This window comes from Takifugu rubripes, chromosome 22, assembly GCF_901000725.2.
Source record: "Takifugu rubripes chromosome 22, fTakRub1.2, whole genome shotgun sequence".
Lineage (NCBI taxonomy): Eukaryota > Metazoa > Chordata > Actinopteri > Tetraodontiformes > Tetraodontidae > Takifugu > Takifugu rubripes.
In genome coordinates, this window is record NC_042306.1 from 8,765,737 (window position 1) to 8,782,807 (window position 17,071).

General features: G+C 43.5%; 2 protein-coding genes and 1 long non-coding RNA gene across 4 annotated transcripts; 2 read left to right on the forward strand and 1 right to left on the reverse strand.

Annotated features, from left to right (window-relative positions):
* Positions 1-324: 324 nt before the first annotated feature.
* Positions 325-2,693, forward strand: selenop2 (selenoprotein P2). 2 transcript variants are annotated; one of them, XM_011616374.2, is made up of 5 exons: positions 325-463; positions 823-1,086; positions 1,293-1,505; positions 1,609-1,717; positions 1,965-2,693. In XM_011616374.2, the coding sequence occupies exons 2-5, from the start codon at positions 872-874 to the stop codon at positions 2,181-2,183; spliced, it is 756 nt and encodes a 251-aa protein (XP_011614676.2). In that variant the 5' UTR covers positions 325-463; positions 823-871; the 3' UTR covers positions 2,184-2,693. The 2 variants fall into 2 exon arrangements, with proteins under 2 accessions (XP_011614676.2, XP_029686382.1); XM_029830522.1 differs by having other exon boundaries at positions 1,380-1,505.
* LOC115247857 (uncharacterized) lies at positions 2,009-4,355 on the reverse strand. The gene is made up of 2 exons (XR_003886914.1): positions 4,177-4,355; positions 2,009-3,908 (listed from the first exon to the last, which is right to left on the reverse strand). It is a non-coding gene; the product is annotated as an uncharacterized lncRNA (long non-coding RNA).
* An 11,101-nt stretch (positions 4,356-15,456) lies between these two features.
* fabp6 (fatty acid binding protein 6, ileal (gastrotropin)) lies at positions 15,457-16,690 on the forward strand. Its single transcript, XM_003975530.3, has 4 exons — positions 15,457-15,629; positions 15,728-15,903; positions 15,985-16,074; positions 16,538-16,690. Exons 1-4 carry the CDS (start codon positions 15,563-15,565, stop codon positions 16,586-16,588), a joined length of 384 nt encoding a protein of 127 aa, XP_003975579.1. The 5' UTR covers positions 15,457-15,562; the 3' UTR covers positions 16,589-16,690.
* Positions 16,691-17,071: the final 381 nt, after the last annotated feature.

Here is a 17,071-nt window from a genome sequence, read left to right on the forward strand (position 1 = left end):
GGTGATTGTGAAAAGCTTCTTTCACCACTGCGTTGGTAAATACACGAGTCTGTCAGCTGACACCATTAAACAAATATTTAGCTTTTTTGGAGTAGAAAAGCTCTGGTGGACTTTGAGCAGATTGCTCATGATGGTGATGGCACCTGTGGAGTTGTCAGTTAACCATCGCTGGTGGTGGAGTCGAGCTTGTTCTGTTTTAAATCATCTCATCTACAGATCCAGGATCTCTTCCCTGTTGAGTCTTGGTTTTAGAGCGCCAACCTTCACCTGACCAGGCGAAACACAGAGTAAATAGTACTCAATCATGAAATCAATACTGACTACATGTGCTGCTCTCTGTCTATCACTCTCTCTCTTGCTTGCTCTTTGTGTGTGTGAGGGTGGGTGGGTGCAGGGTCCTTTGACCCCTGCAGACTTTAAAAACAGCAGCTTTACGCTCTGTATGAGAGAAACCAAGGGACAGGTAAGATTCTCCATCTGGGCTCTTTGCGTTGTTTTGGGGGCTTCATTCATGTATGACGCAGGTTCATCTGCAAGTGTCTCACTTCCCGTTTGTGGTATCCTATTTTAAAATAAGTAAATTAGCGGTCTGAACTTTATGGTTCTTTTGGTGTTGTTTTTATTTTTCAGAGTTAAAAAAACTAAAATTCCTTTTTGGTGTCCTGTTCCTAACACAATGTGTTTATCAGTGATGTCACTCAACTATGTCTGTCTGTCTGTCTGCCTGCCTGCGCACGTATAAGATGCTGTGTGTACGTGCGCTACCTCTGTACCTTGCAGGCATGTTTGGGCCTCATTATGTTTTTATGTCTTTAATAACAGGTTGTACGTCGGTGTTGTTCAGTAGATCGTGTCCCCTGGGTTGGACACAATGTCGTCTCACTTGTTGCTATGGCTACAGGCGACTCTTATTGGCCTGCTGTGGGCCTCACATGTGCAGGGGTTCAATCACACCACCAGGATCTGCAAACCTGCCCCCCACTGGGAGATCAACGGTGAGGCACCGATGCAAAGGCTTCTGGGAAGGGTGGCGGTGGTGGCGCTGCTGAAGGCCACCTGACACTTCTGTCTCGTTCAGGCCAGCAGGTAAGAAAACGGACATAGTCAACCCAGAGCAGGTAAAAAGCTTTAAAACACTCTTAAATCATGACAGGACAAAATCTCTTTACACTCACAATGTGACGATGTTATCAGCCATATTTCCTTGGTAAACTCGAGCACCGTTGCAGCTGATCGATCATCAATCAATCAAATCAATCCCGTGTTGGCTTCAACAATGATCTGTTCTGTAGGATCGGAGGCCTGCGTAAAAAGCTGATTCAGAGCAACATGACAGAGGTGTCGTACATGATCGTGAATGAGCAAGACCCTCATTCCAGAGCCATGTTCTGGGAGCTGGAGAGGAGAGCGCCCCCTGATGTCCCAGTATACCAGCAGTCTGCTTTTCAAAGTGATGTGTGGGAGACTCTGGACGGGGACAAAGACGACTTCCTGATCTATGACAGGTGGGGACGAAGTGTCAGCCTGGTTTAACACTGATGAGACTCAAGTGCAGATATAGTCAATCTGCCTTACAATCCTCCTCCTCCTCCTTCTCCTCCTCCCCAGGTGTGGTCAGCTGACCTTCCACGTAGGTCTACCCTACAGTTTTCTGAACTACGTCTATGTAGAGGCTGCAATCAGAGCAACATATCAAGGCAACATCTGCAACTGCTCTGTGAGTTATCATGAAATCAACACCTTCAAAACGAAACATTTTAGCTTTTTATTACATGATTTACTGCTGCACGGAGACATACATCCATTGGTGTAGTAGATGAATAAAGATTTGGTTCCAGTTTGATTGTTATTTAAATGATTGCAACAAATACCAGGATGTCCTGAAGGTGTTTGGTGATGTGTGGAAAGTGTGGCTCGTGCAGACGCAGTCAGTAAATACAGCCACAGTGCCATATTATCCACAGGCAAACTCGACATCTCTACACGACACCGGGAGAAATGAGACGGCGCAGGCTCTGACTCAGCTGGGGGCTGATGATCCTCAGGTGACCCCGGCACCAGTCCGCCTCCACCACCACCACCATCATCACCACCATCATCACCATCATCGCCATGACCACCCCCACCAGGACGGTTCCTCAAAGCCTTCTACACCAACCCCAGAGCCTAAAATGGCAGCTTAGAACGCTCCATCGCTATCAGCACCGTGGCAATTGCATCTGTCACTGTGGGCCGACAGAGGAGTCAGAAATGCTCGCTCACTCTTTCGTCGTGTTTGTCACGAGTGGCGGGATTAATTGTCCAAGGTCTTTGGACTTTGGTTGGACATTTGTGTTGACAGAGCAGCTGAATGTCTGGGCAGACAGCAGCCCCGTCCTGTGGTCTTGTTAATGAAGTCTACGGTGGTAAACCTGCCTGCAGGAGCCTGTAGATTGATATGTGTGGACGCACTGGACGGACTGGTGGTTGATGTTTCAGCCATTCAGCTGCTGCTTTTATCCAAATAAGGGGGAAAATAATAAAAGACCATAAATGATGCAATCAAACTGCATTTGACAGCTGTTGCCACGGTGAAGCATGTTCGGATAACACAGTGTTACTTCTAATCATGTATGCAGAATGTCGGAATTACCGTTCACATTCTTTCTTTTTGGAAAAAGCTTCATTAAAATCACATTTTTGAATTACTTAAACTTTGTTTCCCTTTTTGTTTTCATATTGTATTAATCCAAAGGAAACCCGGAGTTCAACACAATGATGTTCTACACTGAACTCTCAGACAATGATCGTCGGTTGTTAAGCTTCTTTCCCAAAGCTGCTGACGGAGCCTGAAGGTGAACCTGCTATCCTGTGTGTTGATCTTCCTGCAGACACAGTTCAACTCAGGCATCACAGCAACCCAGGGGCTTTAAAGGGGTTTGTCTGTTATACAGTAAGTTAAAAAAAAAAAATTCTAAAAGTACATAAACATGAGGAAGTAGTGGGATGAATGATTTTCACATGTGACCCCCCCACAAAGACACGGTTTTTCAGCCCGACAGTATCACAACACCAGCGGTGTTGCTGGTGTGGCTAGAGGTTTCCCAAAAACGGAAGCCTGAGGGGTCCATCAAAGAAGATTAAAGAATGTGCAAGATGCCTTTCATTCTTTGATGTTTCTTTGAAGTTAGATGAAAGAAACAGTTGATCAAACAAAAAATGTGCACCTAAGAGGTGAGAGAACACACCACACAAGTCAAATCTTGCAGTTTAAATCTATACAGCATATGTTTCTTTTCTTTCATTGCAACATTTTATCTTTTTACAGATCAAAAATGCAAACACTGGGAGTTTCACTGAATGAAAAATTCCCTACAAAGTTGTGGCGATTGATCAATGACAGCAAAATTAATACCATCATCTGGAACCACCAAGGAGACGGAATCATCGTCAATGGGAATTTAATAGAAAATGAGTTCTTGTCTTCAAATGGCTTCAAAACCTCCAAATTCTCAAGTTTTACACGACAGCTAAATTTGTATGGCTTCAGGAAGTCCCAGCGTTTAAATAGAGACAACATTCACCATTATTTCCACCCCAACTTCCAAAGAAACCAACCAGAACTTCTTCCCCTTCTGAGGAGATGTGTTCCGAAATCGAGAACCGGCGTGAACCTTGACCTCAGAAAGAAAGATCTGAATGAGAGGTGGAGGGACCGTCGCAATCTGGATGACACACGCGATAATGCCAAAGATGCAACTCCGCACAATGGTGCATCACTGTTGTCATTACTACCTTCTGGAGTTGACTTTTTGTACCACACATTAAATGCAAACAGGGAATCTGCGGTGAACACAGTCCAGGTTCCAGCTCAACAGTCCAGGGAAAGGGAAGAATTGCAGGTGTCGTTACCAAGGCAACTCCCAAACCTAATTCCAGAGGTAATTTGCAGATTTTCATGTTTTTATCCAGCAAAACATATGTCTTTATGACGCCAATTCAGTATTTGTTGAGCTTGTATGTGATATTGTTCTTATTCATGAGCTATTGACTCTTTTTGTATTACATTTTGTGGTTTTAATTTATTAAAATATCATTGTTTTTGTAGTTGGAGAACTGTTGTACTGTTATGAATGCAAAAACAAAAACACTTTTACAGTTTGTGAAGATAAACATGATAAAAATGTGTCTTCTGACCTATCTCAGGCAGAGCTCCCATCGCCTGCATCCAAACCGGTGCATGACATTGTGCCAGGTGACTGAATCATGGTGAAGGATCTGAGCACCAGGAAAAGGAATGGCTGGAAGGGTCCACACCAGGTGCTACAAGCTTCTCTCACAAGTGTGATGATCGCTGAAGGAGCAACGTGGTTGGATACCAGCCAATTTAAGAGCTTGCTGAATAATAGTTCTTCAAGTACAGACAGTGAAGCACATTTTAACGGAGCCTACTGTTGTTATTAGAGCGCAGGATATGTTTGAATAAAAGGTTAAATTGTCATCTTTTGGCATTTTTTTAATGCAATGTGCTTTGGTCAATAATGGTTACACATATGTAAGAAGAAGATGGAAAAAAGTCAGTAGGTATACGTTTAAAAGCAACGTTACTGTTAGCAAAAACGTTGTCTTTTACCGACGACAGTGGTTCTCAAACTGTTCCCTGTCGGACCTTGTTTAGAGAAAATTCCCGCTGTTTTACATCATTTAAATGCTGTTATCAAAAAGCAAAATCCAATCATCAAAAACTAAAAGCCGACTTCGAGCTAGCAAACACTAACGCGAAGGAGCAGCAGGAAAACTGAAGAAATTCTAGACTCTAGAATTTTTTCATTTGACTAGCCGCTAGTCAAATGAAATCAGATTTCCAGACATGAACGCTAGATGGCAGCATTGTTACACATTAGTTGGCATGATTTAAGTTGACTTCAATTCAATTTAACGTTATGTATTCCGCGTCTGTGGTAGACACACAGAAGCTGACCCAAGAACGGACCATGTATCAATATGATTAATGTTTATCAACATTTAGGATAAAGATATATGATTCCTTAGTTCAGTCATGACAATATTTGGGTGAGAATCTGAGGGCGATGAGTGTACAATACTTTAATAGACCAAGAGAACACCTTCATAGGGGACTACGTTCTCTTATAACTCCTTATGTAATCTCTTAAAATAAATTCACCACATGTGATTACATATTACATTTTGTCAAATTAAAATTAATAAAAGTGTTAGGGAACAGTTTGGCAGGCCAGGACCCAGACGCAGAGTGCAAACAAAAGGTTCTTTATTGGCACAATATCCAAGAAGATCAAACAAAGTGTAGGCCGGATGGCCTTCGATGAGACGTGTGTGTGTGTGTGTGTGTGGGGGGGGGGGGGGGGGGGTGCAGGAGGCTGGTGGGGGCTTTTCGTAACCGGTTTGAGGAGGGAGACGTGGAACACTGGGTGGATGTTCAGGGAGGCTGGGAGACAGAGACGAACTGCACTGGGGTTAATGATTTTGTCCAAGGAATAAGGGCCGATATACCTGAGGGGGAGTTTTCTGGACTCCGTCTGGAGGGGGAGGTCACGGGATGAGAGCCACACTTGCTGGCCCACCTGGTAGTTGGGGGCCGGTTCTCAGTGGCAGTCCGCCAGACGTCTGTTGCGCTCCGCCGTCCTTCCCAGTGCGGCCCGGGTCTCCCGCCACACTTGTCTGATCCGGCGGAACTGGGTTACACGGCGGGGGGAATTAATCAATCCAAAGGGCATTACTAAATATTCAAAATGGCCTAAAGGGGTGTTGAATGCTGTTTTCCACTAATCCCCCTCCCTGATTCTGGTGAGGTGGTAGGCATTCCTTAGGTCCAATTTTGTGAACACCGTGGCTGAGTGTAGGGGGCTGAAGGCTGAGTCAATCAGAGGGAGAGGGTACTTGTTTTTCACGGTGATGTCGTTCAGTCCTGTATAGTCGATACATGGGAAACCGAAACCAAAGAAACTGAACCACGACAAAAAGGCTTACGTGAGGCCTTTTTATTTATTGGTTTGCAGGTGGGCTCATATTTATCAGCTCTTCATCAGGGAACTGACACTCTCCTGATGTGGCAAAATTTACAACTATTCAACAAAAATGGGGGAAAGAAAATTTTTGTCGCAGCGTAATTACTGACATATTTTCTCAGCTCATCAGGCAGCAGCTGAAGCGTTTTCCTCTTTCCAGACAAGAGGACAGACGGTTGGCTGCTTGTCGACTCTCCTGTCTCAGTATTTGCCTGTGCTACCTGGTAATGATATGGCCCGGCCAAAGGTGCAAAAATCAGATAATTCTTACAGTGTGTTTTCTGTCTATTTGAAGGAACAGAAAGTGGTGGTGTTCCTTCAGTGGCAGGATGGCTTTGACTGATTGACAGCAGAGAAGGAAGGACGGCACTTCTCATCTCTGTGGTCTTCAGGCAGTTTGACCCCTCTAACATTTTAGAGCTCGGCGACACTAAGTCTTCAAGCAGATCAAACCGTATATTCCTGTCAAAGTTTGTCCTTCACTCACAATATTTTCTGGCACTTTCTTGGATGGAAGATATTTTTCAGCATGAAAAAGTGCAGCCAGTTGTACCACCATAGCACCATGATTTAACTGGAGAACTGGCTTTCAGTACATGACTGGATACCAGTGTGCCTACACACTCACTAACATGCATTTGCTGGTGCTGGGGGTCGATCCTGACCCTCAATATCCCCTCGCAGCTTTCCTGACTGATTTGATCAGTGCGTTGGTCCATGTGCTGATGTATCTGTGCTACGGCCTGATGGCGAGGGGATTCAGCATGTGCAATGCACATTGTCCACCAGCGTTATTTGACATCCTTGCAGTTGGTAACATTCATTCCTTTCTGTGGTCACTCCCAACTCTGCCTCAGCATTCTCATATTCTTTTTAGTTTCCCACCGGGAAAACTCGGGAACCGGAGCGTTTCTTCTGCAATAAACACGTGACCGTAAGCGACACATAACACGACATAAACCACCGGAAACCACTGATTGGACCCAACTGTCACCAGTAAATCACCATGCTTCCTACACAAATGGTTAGCGATGGTTGCTAAATGCATGTAGTATGTTGATGTAGCTTGTGTGGCTGCTGCCGGGTGTGATGTTGAATGGGAGCAGAGTTCTAAACAGGAAAAAGACTGCTCAACCTGCGCTGTGATGTCAAATTTGTCATCCACCCTTGCTTTTGGTCAATATTCTCAGTGATGCTGCAGGGCAACGGGGAAACCATGTCCACATCATTTCATTCTCCCCACTGTACTGTGCAGTTTCTAATCTACCAAACTGATACATTTAGCTTTTATCCAGCAATATTGTTTTAGAAGGTTCAGATTGCTTGGCGAGTCTAATCCCACTTGGCTATGTAACATTGTTCTGTTGCCATAACTAGACAGATTATCCTACCAGACTCCAGATCTGCCCTCCTTTGTTGATTCATAGCCATCTGCTCTCTACTTAAAGCTCAGTGGGGAGACAATAGATTGGATGGCATCATTTTCCTTCTCTATATCTGTGTACCTGTAATATATGGGTCATTTTGGTGCTACTATAGAAACTAATTATATTGACCTTCAAGATGACCCCCCAGGTGTTTGAAATGAGTATATGTGTGTGTGTGTGTGTGTGTGTGTGTGTGTGTGTGTGGGGGGGGGGGGTGGCTGAATAGAAAAAGATACCAGTAACAAATGGAATCTGTGGAGGAAATTCTGTTTTTGAAAAGCCTTCACCACAGGTAGCAACTCTGGTTAAATGTCCATCTAAGGCTAAATTAATATTAAGAAGCTGAGCACTAAAGCAAACAAAACCATTAAGACACATTTTTCAATAAAAACTTTGCTGTCAGGTGACTTATATCCTTAACATTTGTTTTTCCTGGACTGGACTCTTCCGGCTCCAGTTTCTTCTGGTCACCATCCACACCAGCTGCAACCTGTTTGCCAACACCACAAACATGGCGCTGTTGACCTTTTCTGTAGCCTCATCATCCTCTTTGGTGACTATTGATGCCAGAACTGCATTGTGAGGAAGCAGAAGAGCAAAGAGATGTGAGACTCGGGCTGAGACACTTTGTTCTTCTCTGCCATTGGCTGCCTCTCACAGCCAATCATTTGCTGTCTGCCTCCTCTCCACACATCTTCCTCTTTCAGCGCAGTCTGTTGGTTCCATCCTCTGTTGCAAACTCAACAGGGGGGCCGAAAAAACCACTGAAGCCTGAATAAAATAAGCACTTTGAAGCAACTAAAATCAAAGTTCTACAGACAGCCACTGGGGGGAGACTTCTATCAACAGCGCGTTGCCTCTTTATGTTGTTCCACCCAACATAAATGCTAATGTGGGCAGAAAACACATCTAAAGCTAACAGACTTCATTCTCTTTCTCAGAGTTTGTATTTAAAGCACTGTTTTGGAACAGCAACTTTTGTTGCAGCAAGGTGCTGTAATAAAAACTGTTTCTATTAATAATGGAGGAGCTTTGCTTTAAGAGTCAAGGCTAAAAGAGGCATCTGCCCTGGCAGCGGGTGACAGCGATGCCCCAAACACAGACCGCGCCCACAAGACCTCTGTAGCTGATTTATTACAGAGGTAAATGATACCGTGACTTCAGTTATGTCCTGCCCCCTAGTTCAAAGTGGCGCCTTTGTTCCACACATCAGCTCTGTTTTGGCTTAATTGTCCAGCGTCACGCTTCACCTGCAGCTGGAGCGCATCCGTTCAGTTTGAATTTGTAACTTCATTCACGCCACAGAAGGAAAACCTAAACTTCCTGCATATAGACATATACTAGATGAGAAATTTGGATTAATTCCAGAGAAAATTCTTCATTTTTGGAACATTGGTGGATTCCAGAAAAGAGAGAAGCCCTCAAAAAGGCTATAATGTACACACACACACTCCAGGATGACTGCTTCCTGTGGAACTCAGGCAGAAATGTCTGTCTGGCACAATAACCCTGATCACCAGCTAGACGCTCGTCTCTGGAGCATTAAGATGGGTTTGTTTGGCATTTTGAAGCTACAGGTGTCAACCAACTGTAAATGCTCTTCACTTCTGAATAACTCCCCATCACATGTGTGGTCAATGAAATACTATTTAAACGACTAATGGGGATCTACAACAAACAATAAACATTGCATGGCGGATAGAATGAATATAAGAGCAGATGCTGTGAATAACGTCATGTTGGTCTCCTTGGTAACAGCGTTAACGGTGTTAGTGCTGTGGTAGTTTGGAGGCACACTGCAATTAATAATGAGGTTAGCGATGAAGAGTTTTAAAGTGCTCTTCAAACTGTAGCCGGTACCTTCCTAGCTGGTTTAAAGGACGCACACGCATGCATCACACAGATAATTGTTGGCGCGTGAACAAGGTTGGGGAGTAAGAGGGTGATAAGTGTGCTTGAAGATCAGCCACGAGGTTGTCTCACACAATGAGGGTTAACAAGAGGCTGCCGCAATCTTACCATGATGGGAGCTCATTTAAACAGACAAGCTAGCGTTAATCAGCCAAGCAGCATGCCACCAGCTCCCCATCACGAGTGTGTGTGTGTGTGTGAGAACACTCATCATCAACATCAGTCACCTTGATGTTCCTCGAGTGTTCTTGTTTGTTTCCAGGAGAACCTTCTGTTGGCGACTGCGTCCCCATTTAATGACAAATGAATGAAGCCAGGGACTCATATGCGTCTACCCAGAGTTCTGATTATGAATTATTGCCTTTTTTGTAATATAATTCACCACTATTCTTGATGGGCAGACACAGATCAATCACTCAATCGATTTTATTTGTAGAGCACTTTAACACCAAGAGTGCAAGTATGCACCAAGACTCTCATAGGACGCTAAAATGCATAATTTGCCTGCCTGATGCGTAGAGGCAGCTGAACGCCTGCTTTTTACCACAATACCAACTTGGGTGAGAGGAGAAACATCTTGCAGTGTCGTATAGCACTCTTTGGTAGACCTTCATGGATCAGTCTTACCTGGATGAATGAGAACCTTCATGGACGAACATTGTTTAAAACATGTGCTGCTAATGAAAAGCATCAGAGGAATTTAAGGCACTCGTAGCGTCTTCAACCAAGAAGAGCTGCTGGAAGGCTGAGAGAGGGAGCGCAGTGCTTGTGTGACACAGCTGGGCTTCCAGTTTTTGCTAAATAAAAGTGATATTTCTCAGATGTTGACCTGTGTACGTGTTTCCATTGGTGTTTTAAACATTTTGTTTTTTTTTGTTGCTAATAAAATGTTAGGTCTCCTCCTCTGTCCAGATGGACCATGATGTTGGTAACTGGTCACGTGTTGCATATATGCAAAAAGAAAAGTGTTCCCATCGCACTTTTGCGATGTATTTCAATGGCAACATTTTCCCAAATTCCTTTTCCTAAGAGCGTAAAAACCTTTTAGCCACATTGGAGAGATTTTTAAAATGCAGATGCTTCAATGACCAGTTTTTTAATTGCAATCTTTATGTTTTCCGATTTTCTAAGGGTAACTGAAACTGAGCTACTAACATTATTTATCCTGTTTGTCACCCCCTAATGACAAATTATAGCTTCATCTTCACAAAACAACAAACGATCGTCAATTGTTGACCTAAACACACAAAAATACACCTCCGACCTCTGAGCCGTTGTCCTCTGTCCAGCTCCATGTTAACGTACATCCATCTTAAACAACAGCCTTTCCCTCATCTCTTCCCATCCACTTGTTTCCTCGCCTTCCTTCCTTCCTTCCTTCCTTCCCTACCCCCACCTCCTTTGGTTACCCTCTGATGAATTCTGGGCATATTTCATCTGACATGAAGACAAAGGGCTGAGTACACATGTGGTTTTTCTGAGTCCCCTGTAAGATGAAATATTAATGTGGGCATAATTTGGCTCCCCTTGTGAAGGGTGGGGGCGGCGGGGGCTTATAATCACCAGTGACTACCGTTCTCTCCCCCACAGGATGGTGAGACTGTCAGGATGGATTGAGACAACAACAACAGAGTTGCTACTGTTGGCCTATTTCTGTCTGTTTAATGGCTGGATTGGCTGCCTGCCGCCGCTGCTCCACACTCTTCCAACACAAAGGTGCTCTCAACACCATTTTTAACCACTAATAATGACACGCGGGCGTAAACATTGGCTCTTTTCGACCAGATTTCTCCCAAATGCTGATGGTTGCTTGCTGCTCCGGTCCACCTCCTCCGTCTGTTTTTGCATTCCTCCGCTTCTACGTCGACCGTGTTTGGAGGAGAAACGCCAAATTTGAGACGCTGCCGAAAGGGAATTTCTGAAAGAGGCAGAATTGGGAGATCTGTTCTGGCTCAGGACCTTGAATGCGGAGATGAGCATCAGTCTGGCACTTCTACTGAGTAATGAAATTAAACAGTGGATTTTGGTTGCCATGGAGAGAACCTGGCTCCAATGTCCAGCAGCAGCAGGAACACAACAAGCAACAAGCAACAACAACGCGGAGAACCCTGAGAGCTGTGTCACCTTTTCATGGTTACCGTCATCAAAGACACAATCACCTCATCCGGGCACAGAAAAATGGTTTAAATCAGAGAACTAATATTTAAAGCTCCGGCTTTGTTTTGTTTCATCCCATTCTTTCTTTAGAACCCCTTTAGATCCACTTTTTTTCACTTGACTGCATGGTAGTGTGTTTCGTCAATGGCGGGGGGACAGAACCTGGTCATAAAGGGCTTTTTGACCTCCAAGGTGGACAATGCTTGGCTTGGTGAAAGCCTTGTCCACCTGGGAGGACAGAAAACGCAGCAGGATTACAGCCCTCAAAGACTGGGTTCCAACTCTCCTGCTGAAGGGAGACCGGCTCTTCACTGAGCAGAACTAAACGTGATCCTGAAGAATGTCCTTTCCCTCAAATACATAAATCAATAAAAAACATTTTTTACTTTCATATGTTTGAGTTACTTTCAATTAAACCCTTTCAGTGCTGTGAGCTCATCATTCAGGTTTCTAGTTTCATTGTAGACTGTCCCACTTTGACACACACACACACACACACACACATGCACACACACACACACACACACACACACACACACACCCCACAGTTGCGTCAGCAGTGAATTAGCATGCCGTTCTGCGTTATTAAACATGACACTCGGCACAGATAATGGTGCCTTTCTTCATCTCAATTTGGAAGGCTAATCTTATTGCTTTGATTAGCAGCAGCCTAATTTGCATATCAAGGCCTCCCCTCCTTTAGCGCCTCATCACAAATCCCCACTTTACAGCCCCAGATTGAAAGAATCTATCTATATGTATCTTTCGTTAGAATCTTCTCCTTCTTTCCTCTCTCTTGTTCTTGATTCACACCTTCATCTGTTGTTTTTTAACAGCTCGACAGAATCATCTGTATTTCTCAGGTTTGGTAAGACATGACATGTTCCAGGGTGTGTGTGATGGAACCTTCTGGTCAGTAAACCTGGTTACTTATTGTCCAGCAGGTTTCACACTGTAGGAATGAACATCTGAGCAGAGATCTGGATTACTCATTATACTTTAAACACACTTTAACTGACAATAAACTCTGACTTGCTGTTGACCATATGGATTATAGAGAACCTTTGATGGAAGGAGCTGGGCAGGATTTCATTTTAGGTTCAGATTCAGCTGCCTCTCAGACATCATCAGAAAGATTAGTTAGCTGCTAACAAATGACCCATGTGACAGGTGGAGCTTTAGCTCTACTGCAGACAGTCAGCAGGGGGCAGTCAACACGTGGTTTCAGTTCTCCGCCTTTATCTATTCACTGATGAGTTTGAGTGACACTCTGAGATGTGCACGTTTATTTCTGCATTACAGTGAGCAGAAATGGAACAACGGTTCAATTATTGTTAATGAATCTATATAATATCAGTACAACACTGTGACATGAACACAACACGCTGAAAAAGAGCCTAATAGAACAGCCATCTGCAGTAATTAATGAATTAATTAGTCATCTAAAATGACTTCCTTACATTTGTTCTCACAGTGATGGAAACATGTAAAAAGAATAAGTCATATTATCAAAATGTCACAATTCATAGATAAAATTAATTCAATTGGAATTGCATAGCAACACCTCATGCCAGATAAAGTTGGCTAAAACATCCCAGAATGTTAAAGTTAAGTGAAACAAGACAATGAAGACAGAGGAAGGGGTGGGTTCACACATGCTGCATCAGCAAGTGTGCCGGAGGAAGGGCAAATGTGAGCTCATGAAAGGTCAACCTGAGGCTGATGTCATATCACATCTTAGGAGCCAGTGAACCTTGAATGTGGATGAGATGAAGGTCTTCGGCAGAGTGTGTGCGTGCGTGCATGTGTGTGTGTGTGTGCACGCCAGTAAAAGCAGAGATAGTGATAGTGCTTGTCTTTTATAGGCTGTTGGCCACTACAATGTTTTATGTATCCATAAAGAGCTTGAAGGTCGTGTTGATTCCTGCAGCTGAAACATTATCAGCACTTGCAGAAAATGTCCCTGTTGTGCAAAAGCTTTTACTGATTCACAGTTCGTCAGCACTGAAAGCAGCTCGTGCTTCAGTCTCACATTAATGGCCAATTTCTGAACTGCCAACGTCTTTGAGTGCGGACACCCACTGTTTTTAATAATAATTTTATTTATAAAGCATATTAAAAGTAACCATAGTTGCAATGAAACAATAAAAGCAGGATCAAAGTCTCATACCTTAGTAAAAGCCAAGGAGAAAAGTTGGGCTTTAAGATGGCTTTCAAAAATGGGCAGTGAAGGCACCTGTCTAATGCACAGTGGCAGATTGTTCAATAATTTAAGAGCAGCAATCGAGAAAGCTCCACAAGAGAGTTTGCTGGTCATTTTCCTTCAACCGACTGGCTGCTCTCATCTCTCAAGCCACCTCTAAAAAACGCCTCAACAGTGAAGTGGACAAAGAGCAGCACCTTCTTTTGACTGCCATCATCCTCTACAGCACAAGCGGGGCTGTTATACGAACCCTGAACGACCGGGCACAAGCGGCACCTTTGAGCAATGAGGGGAAGGTGAAGAACCGCATAAGGAAATCTGAAAAGTGGTTGTCCTGGTTCAGCTTTTCTTAAATCCAAAAAGAACAGGAAGAAACCAGAGAGATGAAAGAGAGAAGGAACACAAACCACACATAGCAGGTACATCAAGAGAACTCCAGGATTTTCAAAAAGCACAACATCCATGTTCATTGGCAACACCCTCAGACAGAGACTGGTCCACCCTCAGGACAAAACACCGCAACAAAAAGACTAACTTGGTTTATTCTAAACAGCCCTGCACGGCCCAACGCAGGAAACAACTCCTCAGGACAGGATTTAGCTGTCCATTCACACCTAAAAGATAAGGGACACTCATTTGAAGACAGCACTATTTATGTTTTGACCAGAGAAGAAAGATGTTTTAGAGGAAAAAGAAGGAGTAAAAGAGGGCATCGTGGTTAGGAGGAGGCTTATGGGTCGGCATCTTTTTTCTGCCACCTACAATGCTGACCTGGGGTTCCTCCCCAGAAAGCTTTACAATCGTTCACACCCAACCTCACATGATTACAATGATGTAAAATAAAACCGACGACTACAAACGACAGCATTCAGGACACCAGCATGGTATAAAACTCTGGGATTAATTTAGAACTGAAGGAGAATAACGGGTGAAATGTGTTTGAAAAACTAACAGAAGTCCGGTTGCATTTCAATTCATTCAAGCCAATTCATATCGTCAAAAGCCCAATGAAATGAGGCTTTTAGACACAGAAGATTCTATTCTGCTATTTATTTTATTTTATTTTATTTTGAGGCATTTGTAGCCAGAGAGTGAACCCTGGGAGTCCACAAAGTTTTCATGAAATTCTGAGTAAGAGATGAAAAATGATGACTCATCTTTAAGGTCATCAGATGCAACCTGGGCTGTCAGAACAGTCAGTCTGTCAGTTTGGTCATGGGTGTATTTATCCTGTTCATGCACTAATTTAATAACAAACATCGGACTTCCACACTAGGATAGGATAAAGGATAAAGACGAAGAAAATGGGCTCAACTCTATAACAAGCGTAATGTCCGCATGAGTCCTTTCAATGTTTTATATGCTTTTCTGTCCTTTCAGTGACTGTACACTAAAGGCTGAGCCTTTGAATGATCATCAAACAGATAAAACAAGATTGGATAAGAAACTACAAATTGAAGGACTGCCTGTAAAAAGAGGAATTATTTTTTATTTGATTTTCATCTCGATAACAGTAAAAGAAAAGCTCATAAAGCCATCGTGGGAGGGTTCACCGACCGAGGGGTTAGCTAGCTCCTCGCTCTGGTGGAGAGTCAGCATTTTACTTACCGCTGATCTTCTCATAAATGCCCATTTCTGCTGTTTATTGCCCCACCCCTTGTAGCTTGGTGACCTCATTGTCTGCGACTGTAATTGCCCTCTCGTGTGGACAAATGCAGATGAGGAAGTGGCAGGAGTGCGGTATATAAGGAGGAACGAGTATCAGGCTGAGTACCTTGCTGTTCCCTCAGCTTGCCTCAGCATCTGCCCTCGCACCTCCACCCACCAGCATCACCAGAATGGCTTTCACCGGAAGATGGGAAACCGAGAACCAGGAGGGATATGATGAGTTCTGCAAACTGCTTGGTGAGAAATAACACACGGAGCCTTTCATTCCTCTTATTAACTGGACAGTTTAAGGCAGTTTTCCAAAAGTGTGTGTTGCCCCTCTTGGTTCCTCGCAGGTATCCCTGATGACATCATTGAGAAAGGCCGCAACTACAAGCTGATCACAGAGGTGACCCAGGACGGTGAAACCTTCTCCTGGACCCAGATCTACCCCACAAATGCCAAGGTCACCAATACCTTCACCATCGGCAAGGAATGCGACATGGAGACCATCGGAGGGAAGAAATTCAAGGTCGGTATCAAAGACTTCACAGACGTTTGAAAAAATGATGAAGATGAGCGACCCCAGCAGATTAAAACCCTGTGTTTTCAGGCCACTGTGCACTTGGAAGGAGGCAAGCTGAGCGTGACCTTCCCCAACTACCACCACACCTCTGAGATCAGCGGAGGCAAACTCATTGAGGTAACCAGTCACAACAGAGATCATTGCAGCTGTTAATATTAGCTAATATGATCTGTCACCAATGGCCGTGCAGACCTCAGAACTGAACCCGAATCAGCAAATTCTTTCCTAAATGTGATGACAGCGTGGCATTAGAGGGTGAATAGACTGATGATACTTGAAGGTTTAGTTCTGCAGCTCTTCCTCATGGACTCTGGACTGGTTTCCTGTCCAGGCTGTGTCTGTGCCCACCTCTTGATTAGACCACACATAACAGAAAATAAATCATAGTCTGACATTAATTGTTAATCACTCTCTGCTTCTCTCTCTAAGAATTTAAAGCAAAAACATTTTGATGCATTTGATTTTTTTTAAAATGTGGAAAAGTGTCACTGTCAGTCCTCAGTTATTCATTTTAAATTCTTGCAGTTAAAGTGTGACTGGCTCCAAACTTAATAATTCTTTATTCCTATTGTGTTTGCAGACGTCCAAAGCCGGCTCCGTAGTGCTGAAAAGAACCAGCAGGAAGCTGTAAATGCTGCCTAACCTTCGACCTCTGTGCAATCAAGGCCTCAGCAGAACCAGGACTCCAGACAATAAAGTACAAATATAACAACAAAAATGAAGTCTTGTTTCTGTCTGCTTGCTATTCCCCATCATACTTAACACAATTTAGACAGAAAAGAACTTTAGAGGTAGGAGTATATCTAAGAATAGCTGTTATTCATGGCAAAGCTTACACAGTGTGGTGGTATCATGGGTTTTAAAGAGCAGATCCTCAAGAAGAAATAGTACCTCTGCCAGTTTATGTAAGAATGTGGAAAATAAAAATGTATATTTGATGTTCCAAATCTGATCAAAGTATATCTAATGATTTCACTTTCAGTATTGGGATTAAAAGATCTTTAGGTATAAGTTTGGGTTATTGTAGCCTCTGTGTGAATTAATGCACTTACTTATGGTTCAGTTTATTAAAAAAACAAACCAAAAAAATATTCATGGACTGTCAGAGCTTAAA

Coding starts and splice junctions, on each gene's coding strand:
- fabp6 (XM_003975530.3), top strand. CDS start 15,563: ATGGCTTTCACCGGAAGATGGGAAACCGAGAACCAGGAGGGATATGAT. Junction 15,630..15,727: donor TGAGTTCTGCAAACTGCTTG/GTGAGAAATAAC, acceptor GGTTCCTCGCAG/GTATCCCTGATGACATCATT. Junction 15,904..15,984: donor TCGGAGGGAAGAAATTCAAG/GTCGGTATCAAA, acceptor CTGTGTTTTCAG/GCCACTGTGCACTTGGAAGG.